The sequence below is a fragment of the Mustela putorius genome, unplaced genomic scaffold (genome assembly GCF_011764305.1).
Source record: "Mustela putorius furo isolate JIRA1106 unplaced genomic scaffold, ASM1176430v1.1 tig00003834_pilon_pilon_pilon, whole genome shotgun sequence".
Taxonomy (NCBI): domain Eukaryota; kingdom Metazoa; phylum Chordata; class Mammalia; order Carnivora; family Mustelidae; genus Mustela; species Mustela putorius.
This window is the reverse complement of record NW_025421987.1, coordinates 48,909,096-48,929,598: the sequence shown is the minus strand read 5'-3', so window position 1 is coordinate 48,929,598 and position 20,503 is coordinate 48,909,096. Positions and strand designations below refer to the sequence as shown.

Here is a 20,503-nt window from a genome sequence, read left to right as displayed (position 1 = left end):
GAAAAAAAATTCAGTTATAAGTTCATCTGTTTTGTAATAATTTCAATCATAAAGGTTAATAAGAACAATCACTTTTTTATGGAAAGCATACATTTGCACAACTAAGTTTGTAATGTGTTAGAATATCCTGCTTGGTAATATTACCGCCTTTCTTATTAAAAACCTATCATTTTTAAATTGTACTTTCTGCCTCAATTCTTAAGAGAAACTAAAATAACCACCTTTCATTTTGATAGAATTCCAACTTTTAGATTTTCCAAAGTTTTCATCAAAGTGGACCTGTCAGTAGAAGCTTTGTTAAGATAATTTACTCAGCATCTCCTCTGCCTTTTATTACTATGGACTCAGTTTTCAATAGGTCTCTAAAATATATCTGCAAAGCATGATAATCCTCTCAACTGATAGAATTGCTTATTTTTTTTAAAGATTTTATTTATTTATTTGACAGAGAGAAAGAGAGATCATAAATAGGCAGAGAGGCAGACAAAGGGAGGGAGGAAGCAGGCTCCCTGCTGAGCAGAGAGCCTGATGTGGACTTGATCCCAAGACTCTGAAATCATGACCTGAGCCAAAGGCAGAGGCTTAACCCACTGAGCCACCCAGGGGCCCAAGAATGGCTTATTTTCTAAGTAATGGTTAATTTTGACCATAGTAATAAAAGAACTTAGCTGTGGTTTTAAAAGATTTAGCCAACTTATTAACCTAAAAGACTTTTTTTTTTATTATTATTTAAGAGTTGATCGATACCTAAAACTTTAGTTTGATATCAAAGCAGAGTATTTAATTTATTAGTTATTTTTACTTGCTCCCTAAATCTAAGGACTACACAGACTAACTAGACCAGGATTTCCAAATGTAAATGCCAGTCAGGGTCAAAAAGGTCAAGAATATGAGAAAAGTAGAACTGCCCATCTCGTAAGAACACAGAACCCACACAAAGGAGGCAGCTGCCTCTCAGTATCAGCCAACTTTTGCCAGGAGGGAACATGGACCAGGTGAAACCAAACTTTGGATTTACCAAGAAAAGCTAGGAATTTAAATTTATATACATTAGCTACCAATGATTACTTAAAACACCAAACTCTGAAGGTTAAACCAAACAAACAAAAAAATGTTTGTGGCCCATGTCCATCCACCATTTTGCTTCTTCTGGTATAGAAATCCATATAGAAGTAACTTGCTGAAAGTTTTTCTCAAACTATGCCTGAAATACCCACTGTACTTCCTCACTTAGACTATTAATGATATAGGGGCGCCTGGGTGGCTCAGTCAGTTAAGTGCCTGCCTCTGGCTCAGCTCAGCTCAGGTCATGATCACCATCCCCAGATCAAGCCCCACATAGAGCCCTGCACTGGGCTTCCTGCTCAGCAGGGAGCCTGCTTCTTCCTATCCCTCTGCTCCTCCCCCTGCTTTTGCTCTCTCACTCTCTCTGTCATATAAATAAAAATTTTAAATAAGTAAATAAATAAATAAATGGGCTATAAATGATATAAAAGATATAAATGACAGGTGCCTGAGTGGTGACAGGTGGCTCAGTTGGTTAAGTGTGTGTCAGGTCATGGTCTCGAGGGCCTGGGATCAAGTCCCACAATGGGCTTCCTCCTGAGTACGGCATCTGCTTCTCTCTCTCCCTCTTCCCCTCCCCTCTGCTCATGCTCTCTTTCTCTCTCTCCCTTTCTCTCACATAAATAAATAAAATGTTTTTTTAAAAAAAAGATATAAATGATAGTTAAATATAATTATGCTATCTGAAAAGAAAACATCAATAATAGCAGTTATCATACTATCTTAGCTTATACAACCAGAAAAAAATTAATCTGAAACTAACAGAAATGAAACCCAGAACAGCTAGGCTTTGATGATGGAAATTAGGAAAAGAGCCTGGTTAAGAAAGCTGCAGTGGATTGTAGCACAAGAAAATCAAGATGTACATGAAGCAAGGGTAAGAGATTTTTTTTTTTTTTTTTTTTTTTTTTTTTTTTTTTTAGGAAAATGGAGCACCTGAACTTAGGAGACTTTGTGGATATAGGGGCACTGCACAAGCCCCAAGTAATAGGGATGAGGCAATAAGGTTTCCTTGATTTCTATAAATTTCCATAGGCCAGCTCTGCTCTCAAACAACTATTTCTATTGACAACTTAGAGTAGTAAGCCCCAAATCAATTAATCAACTAAGTACAGTATAGGGGGAGAGTTGCTCATTTTTATTTTCGTAGATCATGTTAAAGTTAAACATTATGCAAAGCATTCAAACATTTAAGAATCATCTTATTAAACCACCACCAAGTCTTGGCAACCAAGACACAATGGGAATCAAAGCAGAAGAGGAATTTTAATAGGACAGCAGCTGGTGTTTTTTGCAAGAAGCAAATTTGTTTATAGGTATTGAGTAGCAAACTAGAAAGTTCTTGTAGGGCTCAAAAAAGGGCCAAAATACTAACATAAGTATAAATTACATATCCCAAGTACCATGAGGCCAACTCCCCCAATCCTCATTTCAATTATTTCTATTCTGCTTTCACTCTTTTGTTTCTTCTGATAAAGCACAAAATTCTCGTGTGCCTTCATTATGGTACTTACCAAAAGCTAGCCTGTACTATGGTTAATTGTCTTTTTGAATAACTGGAGAGCAGGAAAAGGTTACATAATTATCACTAACACACCTAGCAGGGTCCCTCATAGAAAACACTGGCTCCATAAACTGTGACATAAATCATATTGATGTTGGTATTTCCCTAATTCTTACTGGTAGGTCCTTCTTCTCCAGCTACTCCCCACTAAACATCTGCTCTAGCTTCTTATCTGGCTCTGCTGCCAGCCTTATCTAGAATGGCCTCACTTTTCCCATCAGAATCTGCCATGAAGAAACTGTTTACAAAGTATGATTTTCATAATACTCTCAGCTGGTTCTCATGTTGTGTCTTGGTATTGAAAATGGTCTTTTAGGGGTGCCTGGGTGGCTTAGTGGGTTAAAGCCTCTGCCTTCAGCTCAGTTCATGATCCCAGAGTCCTGGGATCAAGCCTTGCATCGGGCTCTCTGCTCAGCATGGATCCTGCTTCCCCCTCTCTCTCTCTGCCTACCTCTCTGCCTATTTATGATCTCTGTCAAAATAAATAAATAAATAAAATATTAAAAGAAAAGAAAAGAAAAGAAAATGGTCTTTTGAAAACTAGCCTTTCCTTCACATTTTAGAAGTTATTCCTGACACAAAATCCTATCTCCTATAAAACCTAAAAAGTATTAAAACTGTCCAACAGAGTCAATAATCTTCCTAAGGTTTTATGATGATAAAGACTTGAGCTCTGTCACATTTCACCTCTAAATTTTCCAGCTTTGCAAATTCCTACCTCTTCATAACCATTATTTAACTCTCTCTTAGGACATGATTTGGTCCCTAACAGGTATTGACTCTTCTTTCTGGCAGTTCAAAGACACCTTCATCCATAGCAAACGACAAGTTTTAATTTCTTTTCTCTCTGCTAAAACAGCTGCTAAGAGAAATGACATTGCTGAAAAGTGAATCCAGTTCTTCATTTGGCCAATGAATCCTTGTGCTTGAGAGGGTGCGCTGAAAGCCTATCAGAGACCTTGGGAGAACACAGAAGCCCATTTTGCTTGAAGAGACCCTTGACAAAAGAAGCACACAAGACCAGTGCTTCTTAAATTTTAGTGTGCATATTTTAGTATGCACTTACTTGGGAATCTGGGTAAATGCCCATTCTGACTCAGCAGATCTGGGTCATGCATTTCTCCCATGCACCTGGGTGCTTCTGTTACTCTTGGTCCACACATACCACATTTTGAGTACCAAGAGTCCAGACAGGGTGCTTTGAACTCTTCCCCTGAAACCTTTTCCATTTTTCTTTTCTCTAAAGCACCCCACAGTGCAATAACCTACTCAAGCCTCCTGCCATGAACTGCCCCACTTCAGTCCCTTATCACTCCTCATCATCCTCTGCATGGGTCCTTTAAGGGCCCATCCTTAGTAGGTTGCAACATTGCAAGAGAAAGCTAGTCAACTGACTCACAAGAAATATTAAAAGCTGTTTTTTGACTCGTGCTTTGTTTATAATTCTCTAATTAGTCTGGGGTGGCGAGAGAAAGAGTCTAGAGCTAGGATAGGGGCTTTTTCTGGGCTCCTTGAATAGCAACCCATTGAAGCTACCTAAATCCACTTGTGTCAGCTGATTCACTTTTGCTCTTGCATTACACTGCATTACACTGGAAATTTCCATTATTTGGCACCTCTCAAGTTCATCTGTCTGGAGCAACTATGATTCTCCTTGTTTTCTCCTAACCCCCAGGTTGAGACGCTGTGACAGCTTACTCAGGAACTGAGACTGTTAGAAAGGTTGAAGAGCTTCTGCAATCCTATCAGACTTGGCAATATTACAGGGATAAATCAGACACAGAAGAATGTTCAACTTTTGGCTGAAATGAGAATGTCTTTATCTAAATTCCATTAAACCTGGCACCTCTCAGGGAGTTCTCCGACAGGAACAAACCTCAAACACAGTGTCTGCAAGCCTGCCAAGTTCCCCTTATCTGAATAACCTTCGATTTAGGGCTGGTCTATATCATTGACTTTTGAAAATTACCTGTCATTCCATTTTTGCTTCTTGTGTAATTTAGGTTTTGTTATTGTCAAGTTTAAGTATCATTTACAGCATAACATTAAAATTCCCTTATGGTCATTTTTTTTAACCTCCATAAACATATATGTCCATGAATGAGAAGGAGAAGAGATTTTAAAATTGAAAAATTTAAAGACTGCATGGTTAACTATTCTTGTACCAACACAGAAGAAATCCCAATTTTGGATATATTTTTCCTGAGAAATATTCTGAAGGAGAGTTGAAGGTTGGGTCCTTCCTGAACTGGATGAAAGTGTCCTATTTTGTAGGTTAAGCATCAATAGAAACAAAGGACACATCAAGTCAACAGTAAGTGAACCATAACACTAGGCAATGAAAAATAAGAGGATTACCAGAATGGGAATCAGAGAAAGTAGGATATTTGTCTCAGGTTTCTTCCTTAATCCGTTAGCATGATTCTGATTACAGCTCCCATATCTGCTTCCTTAAACAAAGATTATCTTAATTATCCTAATGATTTTTTTCAGGAATTACTTAGAAAAGCACTGCTTCACTTTCCCAATGAGGCAAACAAATATAGAATCTGATTTTACAACATGGACAGAATGAACTTAGCCACATCCCGTGGTCAGCAGAGCACTGACAGGCACAGACTGAGCCTCCTCTGTGGAGGAGCCTCTGAGCCTCCTCTAAAGGCAATGAAGTGCTTCCTGCATTTCCAATTTTGGAACTCCCCAATTCCTTCTCCGTGAGCACAGAAAAGTCAAGACCAAAAATGTCAGTCTAAAATGGCATTCAGTGGGCAAAAGAGAGCAATGGGAGGTTCCCCCTGTAAGCCTGAATTCGTCTGAAGCTGACTGGCCTTAAAAGCTGCCGTGGTCCATCTCACAAAATCCCAGTCACCTGTGTGACTGAATTATCAAGAAAACTCCCAGCTAACTTCAAGGCTCTGGCTTGGAAGGAATAAGCAAGAAATCATTAGTTATGGAGCACACACAGCAAGCATGTGCTGGGAAGTTATATAAACTCAACTAACTCTCTAAATCACGGATTTAGAGCTAGTATCCTGGGATGACCTCTTAGCTTCCCACCAACAGCCTCTGTGGGTATAAAAAAAAGAAGCAGTGAAGCTAACGCAAGTTAGAAATCCTTTGTGATGATTCCTCAGTCACCCTGGAGGATAGAGAGAGGGCTCAGTGGTGGAGAGCCCTGGAAATCCGCAGCTGTGGGAACTGCCTAACAGCTGGGAAACATAATCCCAGAGTCAGGAGTAGCTCTAACAAGCGTGAGCTCCTTGCAGATGCCCTATGTCATCCTTAATAAATGCATGTTAGGTGTCTTTCATGTTCAGGGTTCCAGTCAGACAGAAAGATAAGTATAGCAACGTTCTTTCCCTGTTATCCTCTTGTTTACTGTATCTGTAACCACCACTCAACCCCGTGGTCCCCCAGGAAACCCTCAGTGAGCATCTGTTGAAAAGGCACATAGCCCAGAACTGAGAATGAGAACATTTCAATAGATTAAAGGACAAGAGCCAACAGATCCACTTATAAATTAAAAAAAAAAAAAAATTGGAAGAAAGAATTGTAGACAGAAGTTGGCTTACTGAGTATGGAAATTAATCAAGTTACCATCAGTATTATCTGGATTTCAAAGACATGGCATTTTCAGAAATTGCCTTCCCTTAATTACAGAATGCCTGAAGTTTTCTTTTCTGAAAATCACCAATTCAGGGAATAAAAGATGTTCTACAGGCGATGTACAAAAACTTATTTCTCCTCTATTCTTGAACTAACATGAAATTTGGTCTTTTCTGTTTGAAAATACACTTACCAAAATGTAGCTTTACAAATATCACTAAAACTTTATTATTTTATACCACTTCATCAGAAAGTAGGCCTAGGGTAAAATGACAGAAATATTCTTTACTCCTCACTCAGCAAAGACCATTATATGCCTAAGGCAAGCAATTGTTTGTCAGACTGAACTATTAAAATATTTTATTAGTCAGAACCAATTGTCAACAGTATAATGCAAATATTTTAGAAAGCTTGATTACCTAAGACTAGCTCATGAATGAGAAGTTCAAAGTATATTTATTTAATAAATATAATAAATATGTATGTTGATCAATAAAATATTAGAGGTGGATTAGGTTTTTTAAAGCATATCCATTGCAAAACGGAAAAACAGCTATTGTCATTATAGGGTATTTTGCTGTCCAGTGTTATCTATGTTAGTAAAGTAGAGATTCACCCAAGTATACGGAGAGCCATACCCTAGAATAGGTAAAGCCAAGGATCAGTAAACTTTTTCTGTTAGAAGCCACATAGTAAATATTTTAAGCTTCACAGGCCACATAGTCTCTATTGAAACTACCCACCTCTGCAGTTGCAACACAAAAACAGCCACACACAATATATAGAAGAATGAATGTGGCTGTGAGCCAATAAAACTTTATTAACTAAATAAGTAACAGGTCAGATTTGAACTATAGACCATAGTTTGCTAACTCCTGAGTAAAGCCAAGACCTAGTATAAAAATCAGATCCGAAATTGTTGTCAAGGGGTGCCTGGGTGGCTCAGTCAGTTGAATGGCTGCCTTCAGCTCAGGTCTTGATCCCAGGGTCCTGGGATTGAACCCCGCATTGGGCTCCCTACTCAGTGGAGAGCCTGCTTCTTCCTCTCCCTCTCCCTCTGCCTGCCACTCTGCCTACTTGTGCTGTCAAATAAATAAATAAAATCTTTAAAAAAATGTTATCAAGATTTGCCTAATAATTTTAGCATTTGAAGTTTATTCCGGCTGCATTTTCTATATATACTAAACTCATATTTTCACAAATAAGTAGGGAATAAAAATTCTGATTAAGCATAGAATCAGGTTAACAGTTTTCTCAATTAAGTATCCGCTAAACAAGCATACATCCTATAATATTATCCTATTAGATTATATAGACAATTGAACGAAAAGCAAAAAATTTTCTGCTGAAACATCATAATTATGACACATTTTGGGATCTTAAAGCTGTGCTGAAATGTAAGCATACCAACTTTCATTACAGAGTACTGTAAAAATATAACTTTAAAAAGGCAAATCATGGTTCCCAAGCAAATATAGAATGAACACATGTTAAAAGATTTTATTTAAGTCATTATTTAATGAGAAAAACAGTAAGATGAAAAAACTCATCTAAAGAGAATTTGAAAAGGTATATGTAGGCTATTCAACAAGAAAATGTTAGCATAAGATTACTGGGTTAGTAATCTGATTAATTACCGACAACAGAGGTTCTCTGTTCCACTAGACAGAAATTACTTGCATATCTGCCTGACAAAAATCTACAAGTTAAACTTTGTCCTCCAGAGTTGTAAATGGCTCAGTCAATAGAAGACCAGCACTGTATACCTGTTTTGACGTTTCACATAATTTTCCTGACATTATTGGGGATTAGCCTATATCTTCTCTACATCTATGAAACATCTTGAAATGTATTAAATATATTCTAAATTTTATCTTATGGTCTTATATTTTTTTACCCATTAAGAGAATAGAGTTAGGAAATAGGTAACCTGTGCATCAGAGCACTATGAAGACTCAAAGAATTAATGACAACACACAGCCTTCTCCCAAGTTGCTCTGCACACCCATGTCCTTGGGCTTTACTGTTCTGAGGGTCTATTTACACAGCCAACAGTGGACAGCTGAATGGATGGTGGTATATTAGCACCATGGAAGAACCGCAGCTGTTGCCATCATGTTGTAGAAACATGTATTGGCACGAAAATATGTTCATGATATATTCACAGGTTAAAAAAAAAAAAAGTAAGCTACTAAATAGTGCATATAGGCATTTCTTTCTGTGGGTTCATTTTCTCGGTTTTCTGCATTATTTTTAGCTTAGAAGTTTATAGTTTTAAAAGTTTAAGGTTCTCTCCCCATTCCTTAAATGTAGGTTGTGCTTAATAACTTCCTTGCAAAAAGTCCAATATGGGGAAGGGGAGAGGAAGATAACTTTGCAGTGGAGAAACTTGACAAACACAACCTGAGCCAGGTGATCAAGGTCAGGATCAACAGTGATATCCCATGTTGGGGGTAGTACCCTTGTCATGATGTGATGAAATGGCACTTTATCTCTGTGGTCTTCCTCCCCAAAAACCGTAGCCCCAGTCTAATCATGAGAGCAATTGCAGAATAACTCAAATTGAGGGACATTCTACAAAATACCTGAATTATAGTACTCAAAACTGTCATGGTATCAAAAACAATAAAAGTGTGAGAAGTTATCACATTCAAGAGGAGCCTAAAGGAGACACAACGGCTGAATGTAATGTAGTCTTTTGGAACAGACAAAAGGTTAAAAGCTAAGGAAATCTGAATAAAGTATGGGCTTTAATTAACAATAATGTATCAAAATTGATTCATTAATGATAACAAATGTACCATACTAGGTAAGATGTTAATAATAGGGAAAATTAGGTGGGGGTATATCTGAGCTCTCTGTACTATTTTCACATTTTTTTTTCCATAAACCTAAAACTATCTTGGGGTACCTGGCTGGCTCAGTCAAAGGGGCATGCAACTATTGGTCTCGGGATTGTGAGTTCAAGTCCCACGTGGGGTATAGAGATTACTTAAATAAATAAAAGTTTTTAAAAAAATTTAAATCTATCTTAAAGTTTAAAAGTTTATTAATTTTTTTAGATTTAAGAATCTTCATTTTTTGCATCATTTTTTCACTTAAATTTATTTAAAATTTTTCATTAATGTTATATCTCCATAAGGTATTTTAAGCAAGGGAGGGATATTCTCTGAACTTCTGCTTCTGCATTTTCAAAGATGCCTTCTCAAGTCTCAAAGTCTCTTTTCTCAGAAAAAGAATACTTCTATATGTATCATACCACAATTTTTTTAACTTCAACTTAATCATTCAGTTTAAGAGAATTTTCCACACAAATACAAAAATTTGTTACTTTGACATAATGAGATTTAGGATTCTTCATAAGGCTCACATGGTTGATTTCCTGTCACAAACTATCATAAGTAATAATATTTTACTTTTTAAATATCATCCTGATACCTAAGTTAAATCAATGTGGCTTTATTGATAAGGTGAAAAGGGATGAAAATATTAAGTGCAGGTTTTGCTTTATAAACATTCTAGTACAGTCTAATGTGACAGAGGAAACAGAAAGTAAGAGGTCAGTGGTGCCTGGGTGGTTCAGTAGGTTAAGTGTTTGCCTTTGACTCAAGTCATGATCCCAGGGTCTGGGATGGAGGCCCACATCAGGCTCCCTGTTCAGTAGGAACTTGCTTCTCCTTCTCCCCCGTTTGTGGTCTCTGTCTCTATCAAATAAATAAATAAAATCCTAAAAAAAAAAAAAAAAAAAGGCAAGAGGCCAGAGTTTATTTCTGTCTTAAACTTCACTCCATACTTACTGAGAAGTCAAATTATGTTTGCTGATTTATTTTAAGCATAAGCAGTATGATGTATGTGTAGCTTAATTTTAATCTGTATCCCCACAGTGGCTTATTAGTGGTTGGAAGACCCCCATTCAGAAATCTACATGACAGAGGAGTCCATTTCAAATGCCATTATCAAAATCTGTATCAGAATATCTGTTAATTAAGATTGAGTATGTATATAAAATAATTTTCATGGGTGACATAAAAGATGTTCACTGGTATGTTACCTGATTATACAGATCACACCACCTTTGAATGAAGTAGGTGTAAAAAGCTGGGAAGCCCAACACTCTAAGCCACTTGTTCCACTGGGTTCTGGGTCCTCCCCACTTACCAGATGACCTTGTGGTTTGACCACACAGAGCACTGGTTGGTCCACTAGACTGGAGGATCATCATTTGTGTCCATGTCAGAGTGAACCTATAAAATAGTAAAAGCTAATATTTGTCAGTCACCTACCGTGTATCTGGCACTGACTGTTCTAAGCCTCATATATCTAGAAACTCGTTCAGCCTCTCTAAACCCTCTAAGATATGCAAAGCTATATATCACAAAAAAAGAAACTGAGGCACAGAGAGGTTATATAACTTGCTGAAGGTCTCACTGCCAGTAAGTGATGTGAAGGAGAGAAGCTTTCCTAGCCCACAAAACTTTATTATGTCCTGTATTCTAAAAGTTAGAAAACTCCAAAAATAAAAATATCCTTAAAATGTTGATTGCCTTGATTATATTATGTGACATGATCCTTCCAAGGTCACACTTTCCTCTGTTCTTCCCAAGAAACACTTGAATTCTTTTTCTTTCAAATGTTTGTTTACTGTGATGCCCCTTCTTTTTAAAAAAAATGTTTACCTAAATCTCTTTTTCAAATGTGTATTTGACCTTTTTTACTGGGTTTCCTAAATTTGCAAAAGGAATACTTTAATTGCTTTTAAAGTGCTGTGTTAAAAGCAATTGAATGATAATCCATGGACTCGGGTCAAAATGACTGACCTGTCATTTTATCCTCTAAAGTGTCAAGTACCATTCTTGGTCTTTCCACACCACACTTGGGTGTAGTCTTAGGCTGACCAGGCAGAACAGATCTTGACAAAGAAGAGATAGGCTACAGGAAAAATCTCATGAAAAAAATACCAAGTCCAAAACCCTTCCTTGAGCAGTTTTCACTTCAAAAGGCTTTCATCATTTCAAGTAGGAATCATACTGAGCCTGTCTTCTGTGTTTACCTGTTCTGTCTATCCTGTTATCCCTTACCACCACTTAACATATTTTCTGTAAAGATTTCATAAATTAATTTTTCTGTACCTATTTTCATATGTAAGCAAGACCCACTTTTTAAAAAAGATATTATTTACTTATTTTTTTTTTTATTGGACAGAGAGAGAGAGAGAGAGAACGAGCAGGGGGATAGACAGGGGTAACGGGCTGAGGGAGAGGGAGACAGAATCCCAAGCTGACTTCTGCCCAGTGTGGACCTTGATCTCACGACCCTGAGATCATCACCTGAGCCAAAATCAAGAGTCAGACATTTAATTGACTGAGCCACGCAATCCCAACAAGACCCACTTTGTATGGGGCGTCCTCTATCCAACAGTCAGAAAAGTGAAGCCTCACCCTTGCTCAGTTATTTTTGATCAAATGGATTCCATTCTGCATAATTTGGTGTACCAAAAGTAACACAGAGTATCCAACTGATGACTTCTAAGACCATCATGACATGAATCACCTAAGAGAAAATAGAATTTTTTCTCTAATAGAAAAATTTCATCCTGTCCAGATAAAGTCTGGTATCTAAGGGAAGAAGACGCATACAAAATAAAACTAAATTTTAATTGACTACTCAGGTGTCCAGGAGAATCTGGAAACCTTACTGAGTACAGAGAGAAAAATGCAGAGAGACAGATAAACCGAACGAGACACAGAGAGACAGAGACGGAAGTTGGGGAAAAGCCTTGTAGAAGTATCTTTTAAAGGCCCTAGGAGCAAAAGTTCCAGTCTCCATTCCTTAAATGGGTACAGGCCCAGCTGCCCCCACCAGACTATATTAGGGAGCAACAAACTGTGAAACACCTGGCATTAAGGAAAGAGTATCCAATAACCTCAATAACCCTTCTACCTTGTTCCTAGATTTAATGAGCCACCCATGCAGTGAGCCCCTACCAGCTTCCAGATTGCCTTCTTCAGACATGCCAGAAAAGTTTCTACACACTTACTTCAACATAATATTAACTACCCCAAACATTATTATTGAGGTCCCTAAGTCCGAGGAGGTCACACCTCAGAAATTATGGCCCGTGGTGACCACTCTGCTTCACAGTGAATGCAACAGAGACTGATCCCCAGGAAAAGCCCATTTTTTTTTTTTTTTTTTAAGAGACATCAAGCAAGCGCTTTTTTAATCAGTATAACAAATGGTATTCTCGCTGGCCTCAGGAAGCTTCCCTCTGCCTGCTCTGTAATTCCCACCCTCCCTCAACAGGGATAGGAAGAAAGAAATTCCTTTTTGGACCCAACATTAGATAAACATAACCAAGTCTTTACATGTGGCTTTAGAGAAGGCCGCTAGGATGCTGGCAAACACGACATCGGGGGTCTGGGTGGCATCGATGACAGAGTGGATCCCTCGTTTCCTGTAGTACTCCACCAGCGGGATGGTCTGAGAGTGGTAGGCCTCCAGGCGGATCTTCAAGGCCTTCTCATTATCATCTGATCGTCGGATCAAGGGCTCCCCAGTGACGTCATCTTTCATGTGTTCCTTTGGGGGGTTGAACTCCTCGTGGTAGGAACGGCCACTCAGAGGGTGAATCAGCCTTCCTGTGATTCTTCGGATCAGCAGAGAGTCTGGGATGCTGAATTCAATCACAGAGTCAAGCTTCTCTTTCCTCTTCTCCATGAGGTCGTCGAGCATTTCTGCCTGTCTCACGGTCCGAGGGAAGCCATCTAGAAGAAAGCCATTTTTGCATCGAGGGGTCTCCAAATTCTTCTCAATGAGCTCCACTACCATTTCATCGCTCACCAGTTTCCCGGCATCCATAGTGGCCTTCAGCTTTTTCCCCAGTTCTGAGCCAGACGCAACCATGGCCCTCAGCATGTCCCCAGTGGCCAAATGGCAGACGCAGAAGTTTTCGGCCAGTTTGGGTGCCTGGGTACCCTTGCCGGCCCCGGGAGGCCCCAGAAGCACGGCCCGCATGCCTTTGGGACACTCTGGGGCCGGTTCGGGCGCGGGGACGTTGGGAGCCATGGCCGCCAAGCCTCTCAGCGCTCAAGCCGCCGAAAAGCCCATTTTTAAGACACTAATTCCTCTGCTGTCCATTCCTTAACTTTTAAATAATAGGAAGTATATCAAAATAACCATTCTCCCCAAATAAGCCTGAATTACAAAGGACTGTGAAATAGAAAAATTATTTGTCCAGCAGGAAGCACTGAGTAGATGTTGAGATCAAAACTGGTTTAAGTGTAAGCAACTCCACTGTAGGCTGTAATGTAATTGCTCTTTCATAGATACAAGAATATCTTGTCCCTAAAAGTAAGTAAGTAAGCAAGCAAATAAATAAATAAATAATACCTTCTTGGATAGTTACAAATATAAACTTATTGAATTACAAATGATGTTAAAGAATTTTTTATCAGAATCCTAAGAACTGTCTTTTGGGAAAGGAGTGCTGAGAAATACGTTTACCATACAAAATTTTACTTTTACATGTATGATTAAGAAGTATAAAATGTGTTGAATCTATATTAGAATATTTTGATTGAATATAACAGTTGATTTTTTTTTAACCAGAAAGACAGGATGCCACACAAAGTGGGTACATGAAAAATTTTTTTAAAAAATTATCTTAAGCTCAGAAAGAAAATGTTATCTTTGGTCTGGTAAAGACCAGCAACAAGCCAGTAATTGATAATAGGCTTGTGCCTGAGGCTAGCCACTGAAGGTAAATAAAAAGAGAGGGAGGAAGGCAGGAAAGATGTTAGTTTACAGTCTGCAAATAGCAAGGACTTCAGCTCTAGAAAATTGAAGAAGTGAGTGGCCTTATTACCTCCTTCTTCTTTAATAAAATATTCATATTTTATCTCACTTTTATTTCTCAAACATTACATGGATTTTTAATGGAACATTAAAATCCATTGTAAATGGATTGTAAATTTGAGGGTGTTTCTTGTTGCTGTCGATGCTGCTGCTCTTTTAACACCCCTGTTAGGAAAAACTCATCCACTATATGGAAGAAAGGCAAAAGGATGGCTGTGTCCTTTCGCTGGCATACAGGTACATTGGCTAACAAGTCAGCTGCTTAGGGGATTATACTTTTGTTTGACTTACTATTTACCATTGATTAAAGTTCAGACTCTGTGAAGTTACTTATTAACTTACTTATTAACTGGTAGCAAACTGATAAGTTGCAAATGATTCTGATTTGAGAGAGATGTAAATAATTTCTACCCGGTAGAAAATACAACCCCCCAAATATTAGAGATTTATTGACCTGTTTGGCACCTACTTAATATTCTTATTTCAGCATTCTTTTTTGAAACCTCCTCTGATCCAACTTTGCCATCCCACTATTTAATGAGTTAAACATATCTTTGACTCACTTTATATTTGCATGAGTATTACATTTTTATTTATTTAAGTATTATATTTTGACATTTTAAATATAAAATTCTAATTTTAGAAAACATTGTATAATAAAAATGAAATTATATTGTTTTACATAAATTTTAAGAAATACAATTTTATATTGTACTCTATAATTATAGGTGCCATTACTATAGAAATGAAATTGGAAATCCGAGGTATGGCATATTTGTTTCCATTTAAGAATTTGAATTTCTGCACTATAACTGAAGAGTTAACATTTTATGTAAAACATGGTATTTCTTTCATTTGAGATGGATTGCAACTTCAATGGGTTGTAGTGGCAAACCTACATATTCTTTATGAATACCATTCTAATGGAACCTAGATGATCTGAAAATTATATGAATCCACAGCAAAGTTTCCACTTGAATTTGAGCATGAAATCTTTCACGTTTTCCAGTTATTTTTTAAATTGATTGTATTTTATTTGAATATCTCTTGATTTTTTTCTAACATTGTTAGTTGTATTTTAGAAGTTTGAATTCATAAGTCCTTAAAGAATACTGATTTGTATTTATCTAAAGTCTTCTGAAAAATAACTGTGTTTATTTGACTTGTTATTAAACTAAGGACACCAATAATCTATATGAAATATTTTTGACCCATTATTTTGACTATGACCCATATATAGAAGCCTATATACCCATGTTTTGTCTTTGATAATCACCAAGAGTTGTTACTGGAGTTACTGCTATTCCTGAAACAAAATTAAAGACTTTGATGGTTGGGGCTCCTGGGTGGCTCAGTCAGTTGAGGGCTGAACATCCAGCTCCTGGTTTTGGCTCACGTAGTGATCTCAGATGGTGGGATAGAGTTCTCAGGCTGGCTCCAAGTTCCACAGGCAGTCTGACTGAGATACCCACACCCTCATGAGCATGCACACTCTTTCTCTCTCTCTCTCAAATACAAAAATAAAACCTTAAAAAAAAAAAAAAAAGGCTTTGATGACACTAGGTTAATATGACCCTAACTGGAGCTTTGTATTCATATATTTTAAACTTGGTATAGCAATATAAGTCATGAGATGCTGGGTTTTTAAGGGATGCTATAGATTTTAAAATAAAAAAGAAATTGTAACTCAGCAAAAACAGCAAAATAAATTTAAAACCTTGAAAGATCAGGAGATGATTTGGCAGAGTTTAAAATATACACAACAAAATATATAAACTATATAGACTCTGATATTCTAGAAATTCAGTAATATTTATATATATAGTTTCATTATATGTTTTTATTAGGGATGATGTTATAGATGATGTAAGGAATTTCAAAGATTGATCTATTTGCATTTTATTTTATCTCAAATAGACTAGACTCTTCTCTCTCCAAGTTGACAATAGCCACCAAGAAAAAACTAGAAGCTAAAAGCTTCTACTCTTTTAAGAGTTGGATTATCAGCTGATAATATGCCAAAGCCCTCAAAATGAAAGCTAATGGGAACAATTGAACCAAACTGTCAATCACTTAGTAATTATATAGCTGCAAAAAGACTATATAATTTCTAGGACAAAGCAATTTTCTGCAAATCCTTAGAGTAAATGCACTTTAAAATTAAAAGGAAATACATAGAAATGTTCAGACTTCATTGTAGTCATTTTATTGTTTGTATTAATGTTGTATTTTTATGGAACTCTGACATTGTTAGTAAATAACCAATTATGTTGATTAAGAATCTAGAATTTTATAAGATATACTTAAAAGTATACTATAGACTGTATAGTACAAAAGAAAGGGGGTAATATTTTAAAATCAAGAATTAAGTTAAGGTGGTGCCTGGGTGGCTCAGTTTTGGCTTAGGTCATGGTTTCACGGTCCTGGGATGAAGCCCCACATGGGGCTCTCTGCTCAGTGGGGATCCTGCTTCCTCCTCTCCCTCTGCCTGCCTCTATGCCTACTTTTGATCTCTCTCTGTCAAATAAATCAATAAAATATTTTTTTAGAAAAAGAATTAAGTTAAACAGCCTATTGATAGAATGGGACTGGAAATTGCCAGTAGGAAATATGCCCATGAGGCAAAATTCTCATGTCTTTAAAAAATTTTAAAAACAATACAAAATGAACACCCCCCCAAAAAATTTATTTTCTAGCTCCACTTCGTCACTTCAAAAATGTCACTTCTAACACTCAGCACGAGGTTCTACGGTTTTCAATACTGTTTTCCCCAGGCTGCTTAGAAAAATGGCTGATGCCATGTCTGGGGCAGGAAGGTACAAGGCAAATGATGATCCCTCTACTTGCCAATGAGCAAGACAACTTTCAAAGTTTATGGGGTCATGTCAAAATTACACCAGAGCCAATTAAAATGGGGGTCCCTTTGACCAAAGTTATGATAATCTGGTTTCAAAAGGAGAAAAGTGGCTCAAGTTGACTGCCATACTTTAAATCTGAAAAGCCATAAATCCACAATGATACATGGAAAAGCTAACAAAAAATAATATGAGAGAGAAAAACAATAACAAAAAAATTGTTTCTATTCAGTTTTATATTCTATCAAATAGATCTTACTGAATCGTTTATTATATCCATGAAGAATAAGAAACAAATATAAATACATCAGTGAAAATCAGTTTTCTGATTCATGGAAAATATCAGTAGAAAGACTCCATAAGGTATGACCTGGAGTCAGACAAAGCCATGTAAAATATATGCATTCAACTGAAAGACTATGAAGGATTTGTAAGAAATTATATTATTTGGGGATGCGTGTGTAGCTCAGTCGTTTAAGCATCTGCCTTCGGGTCAGATAATGATCCCAGCGTCCTGGGTACCACATCAGGCCCCCTGTTCAGTAGGCAGTCTGCTTCTCCCTCTGCCTGGTGCTCCCTCTGCTTGTGGTCTCTCTCTCTGACAAATTAATAAATAAAATCTAAAAAACAACAAAAAAATTGTATGACTTGAAGAATATAAAGGAATGCAAGATTCCATCAGATCCCAAGGCTTTGTATTTCCCAGGACACCAGAGAGAGAAGGAGATGACTTGGAGGGAACCTAAGAATTCTGTGGTTAAGCCGAAGAATTAGGCAATAAGAATAACCAGAATCCAACGGAGTAGGCTATGAGATCACCACTCTTTTGAAGTTATTAGAATAATTGAAATAATAATCATAAATGGGGCTTGGTATATCTCTGAAAAGATCAAATGCTTGATGTTCCACACATATACCTGTGACAGTTAGTTTTATGTGTCAACTTGACTGAACCACAGAGTACCTAGATCTGGTTAAACATTATTTCTGGATGTGTGTGAGAGAGAGTAAAGCAGATGGCCTTTTCAATGTGGTTGGGCATCATCCAATTGGCTGAGGACCAATTGGAGGTCCAATTGGTGGACCAAAGGTGGAGGAAGGGAGAATTCTCTCTCTTTGCCTGACTGCTTGAGGTGAAACCAGTCTTCGCCTGCCCTCAGACTTAGACTTAATGCTATCGGCACTCCAGTTCTCACACCTTGAGACTAGAACCTACACCATTGGTCTTTCTGGTTTTAGGCCTCTGGACTCAGACCACACCACTGGCTTTCCTGGGTCTCCAGCTTGCTGATGGCAGACTGTGGGACTTTTCAGCTTCCATAACTGTGTGAGCCAATTCCATATAATTGCCTAATATAACACTAATACAACTCTACAACAAGGCAGTTTGGAATGAGTGCATGGTGACACAGGACAAATAACCTCAGGACTGTGTTGTGAGTTTGAGAAACCATTCTCTAGGGGCACCACTTAACCCTCAGTGGGTTAAGCCTCTGCCTTCGGCTCAGGTCATGATCTTAGGCTCCTGGGATCAAGCCCGGTATCGCATGGGGCTCTCTGCTCAGTGGGGAGCCTGCTTCCTCCTAAAAAAAAAAAAAGAAAGAAAGAAAAGAAAAGCCATTCTCTAATAGTGGCTATAGGAGTTGTTCTGTCTTTACCTCCTTTCTTGTTGTTGTATGCTGCTGCCTACCAATTGGTTCCTTCTAACCTACTTCTTACCATGCTCACCTTCCTCAGAATTTTCTTACGGTGAACAGTGATAGTGCTTGGAAAGGCAGAATTAAGACTATATATATATATATATATATATACACACACACATACTTTTATATCCAAAAAGGATAGAATATGATGACAAAATCAGTCCCTGTATAATTAACAGAAATGTTTATTAAATGTTCTAAAATTTAAAATCTCAATTTGTTTTAAAAAATCCTTTATGTTTACATATTTTCGTGGGCCCTTCCATGTCATACTGTTTTTTGTTCCTCCAAAATAATATCATGATTCCCTATTTTTTTACAGTGTCTATCCGAATTTTTTTCAAATCTATATTTACTTTATTTACTGTCTCCCATTTTTAAATATGTATTTTAATTTTCTAAATTCACATTTGACCTAATTTACTGTTAATAGTCCCATTTTCAAAATATATACTAGAATCCCTTATAGTGTTGGAAGAACTGAAGTGTCTGATTTCTGACTGACCAGATGCTCCCTTGTTTCTTCCTGCATGCAAATCATATATAGATAACAAAAGATTAATTTTCAAAAGCCTGAGTCTATAATAGTTTCGCATACCAATGGCAGAGCCTGGGCATAAAACCTAGTATCTCATCTATCAATTGTCTGATGACAGGGGATAGGGTGTTTAATAAGTTGTATGGTACCTCCTTGCTACTAAGGAGTGGTTTGCTTGGTAGAATTTTGTTGAGACTTGCCCTCATTCTAATATAATCCTGGTACATGGTGAAGGGAGACAGACATGGCCTATAAGATCTTGAATCACCAGAAGTTCCTAATATTTATTGTAAAAGGCTAACAATTGTTGAACAGCTTTCGTCATAGCACAATGCTATTTTACTATATTAAATATTAATATTCTTACTGACTAGATCAAAGTAAATCAATAATCAGAATTCATACCATATTTTGTACAATAATATTGGACAAAGTGATTTTTCAACTACTTTTATAAACATTTAAAAAATAAACAGGCTAAAGTTTGTCATTGTATCAATAAAATATTTTTAAACTTGGCATATTGTTTTCTAATCATGTAGTCCAATTTTTTAAAAATGCATATGCACTTGGAAAGCCAAGAGATCCCAGTTCCACCTCTCTTCCTATATTACCTTGGGCAAGTCATTCAGATATCTAGTACTTGTATCTATCATTCCTGTTTTACAAAGTATTGTGGTGAAGATCCAACAAGAAAAGACATTAGGGGGGGGACAGTCCTTCAAAAAGTTAAAAACAAATAAATAAGGCTACAGCTCTCAACCTTTTTTTCCTACCAAAGTGCATATAGCAGGTAACATTAACGTACACTATTAACTCTTATGGGAATATTTATATATTTTACAAACACTCACTCACACAGCCCTTGCTATAATCCAGACAGCATTCTCAGAAATTTGTAAATAACAGCTCATTTAATCCACAGCCCCCAAAAGTAGATAGCCTTGTAAGTTCTACTTTACAAATGAAGAGACTTAAGCACAGGGAGGTCATATAACTTGCCCAAGGTCATACAGGCAAATGGGTCATAGAATTAAAATAAAAACCTAACACTGAACTCCTTACCTACAGGAAGTTGTCTCTAATGAAAAAAAGTTAATCATGCTGTAATTTTGTTTGTTGTTTGCTTTTGAGTTTTCAGCAATTATACAAAGTCTCAGGAGGGATAAAGTCAGCTATTTGCAGACCCCAAATGGTAATTTTTCATGAAAAAAAAAAAAAGCCTATTTTTAAAAAATTTAGCTTTGTTTTTTTTATTATTTTTTATTTTTTTAAAGATTTTATTTATTTATTTGAGAGGGAGTGAGACAGATCACAG

At 37.1% G+C, this 20,503-nt stretch overlaps 1 protein-coding gene across 1 annotated transcript; it reads right to left on the bottom strand.

The window, feature by feature from the left end:
• Positions 1–12,438: 12,438 nt before the first annotated feature.
• LOC101691678 (adenylate kinase 2, mitochondrial-like) lies at positions 12,439–13,360 on the bottom strand. The gene has a single exon (XM_045088483.1). It carries the CDS (start codon positions 13,298–13,300, stop codon positions 12,575–12,577), a length of 726 nt encoding a protein of 241 aa, XP_044944418.1. The 5' UTR covers positions 13,301–13,360; the 3' UTR covers positions 12,439–12,574.
• Positions 13,361–20,503: the final 7,143 nt, after the last annotated feature.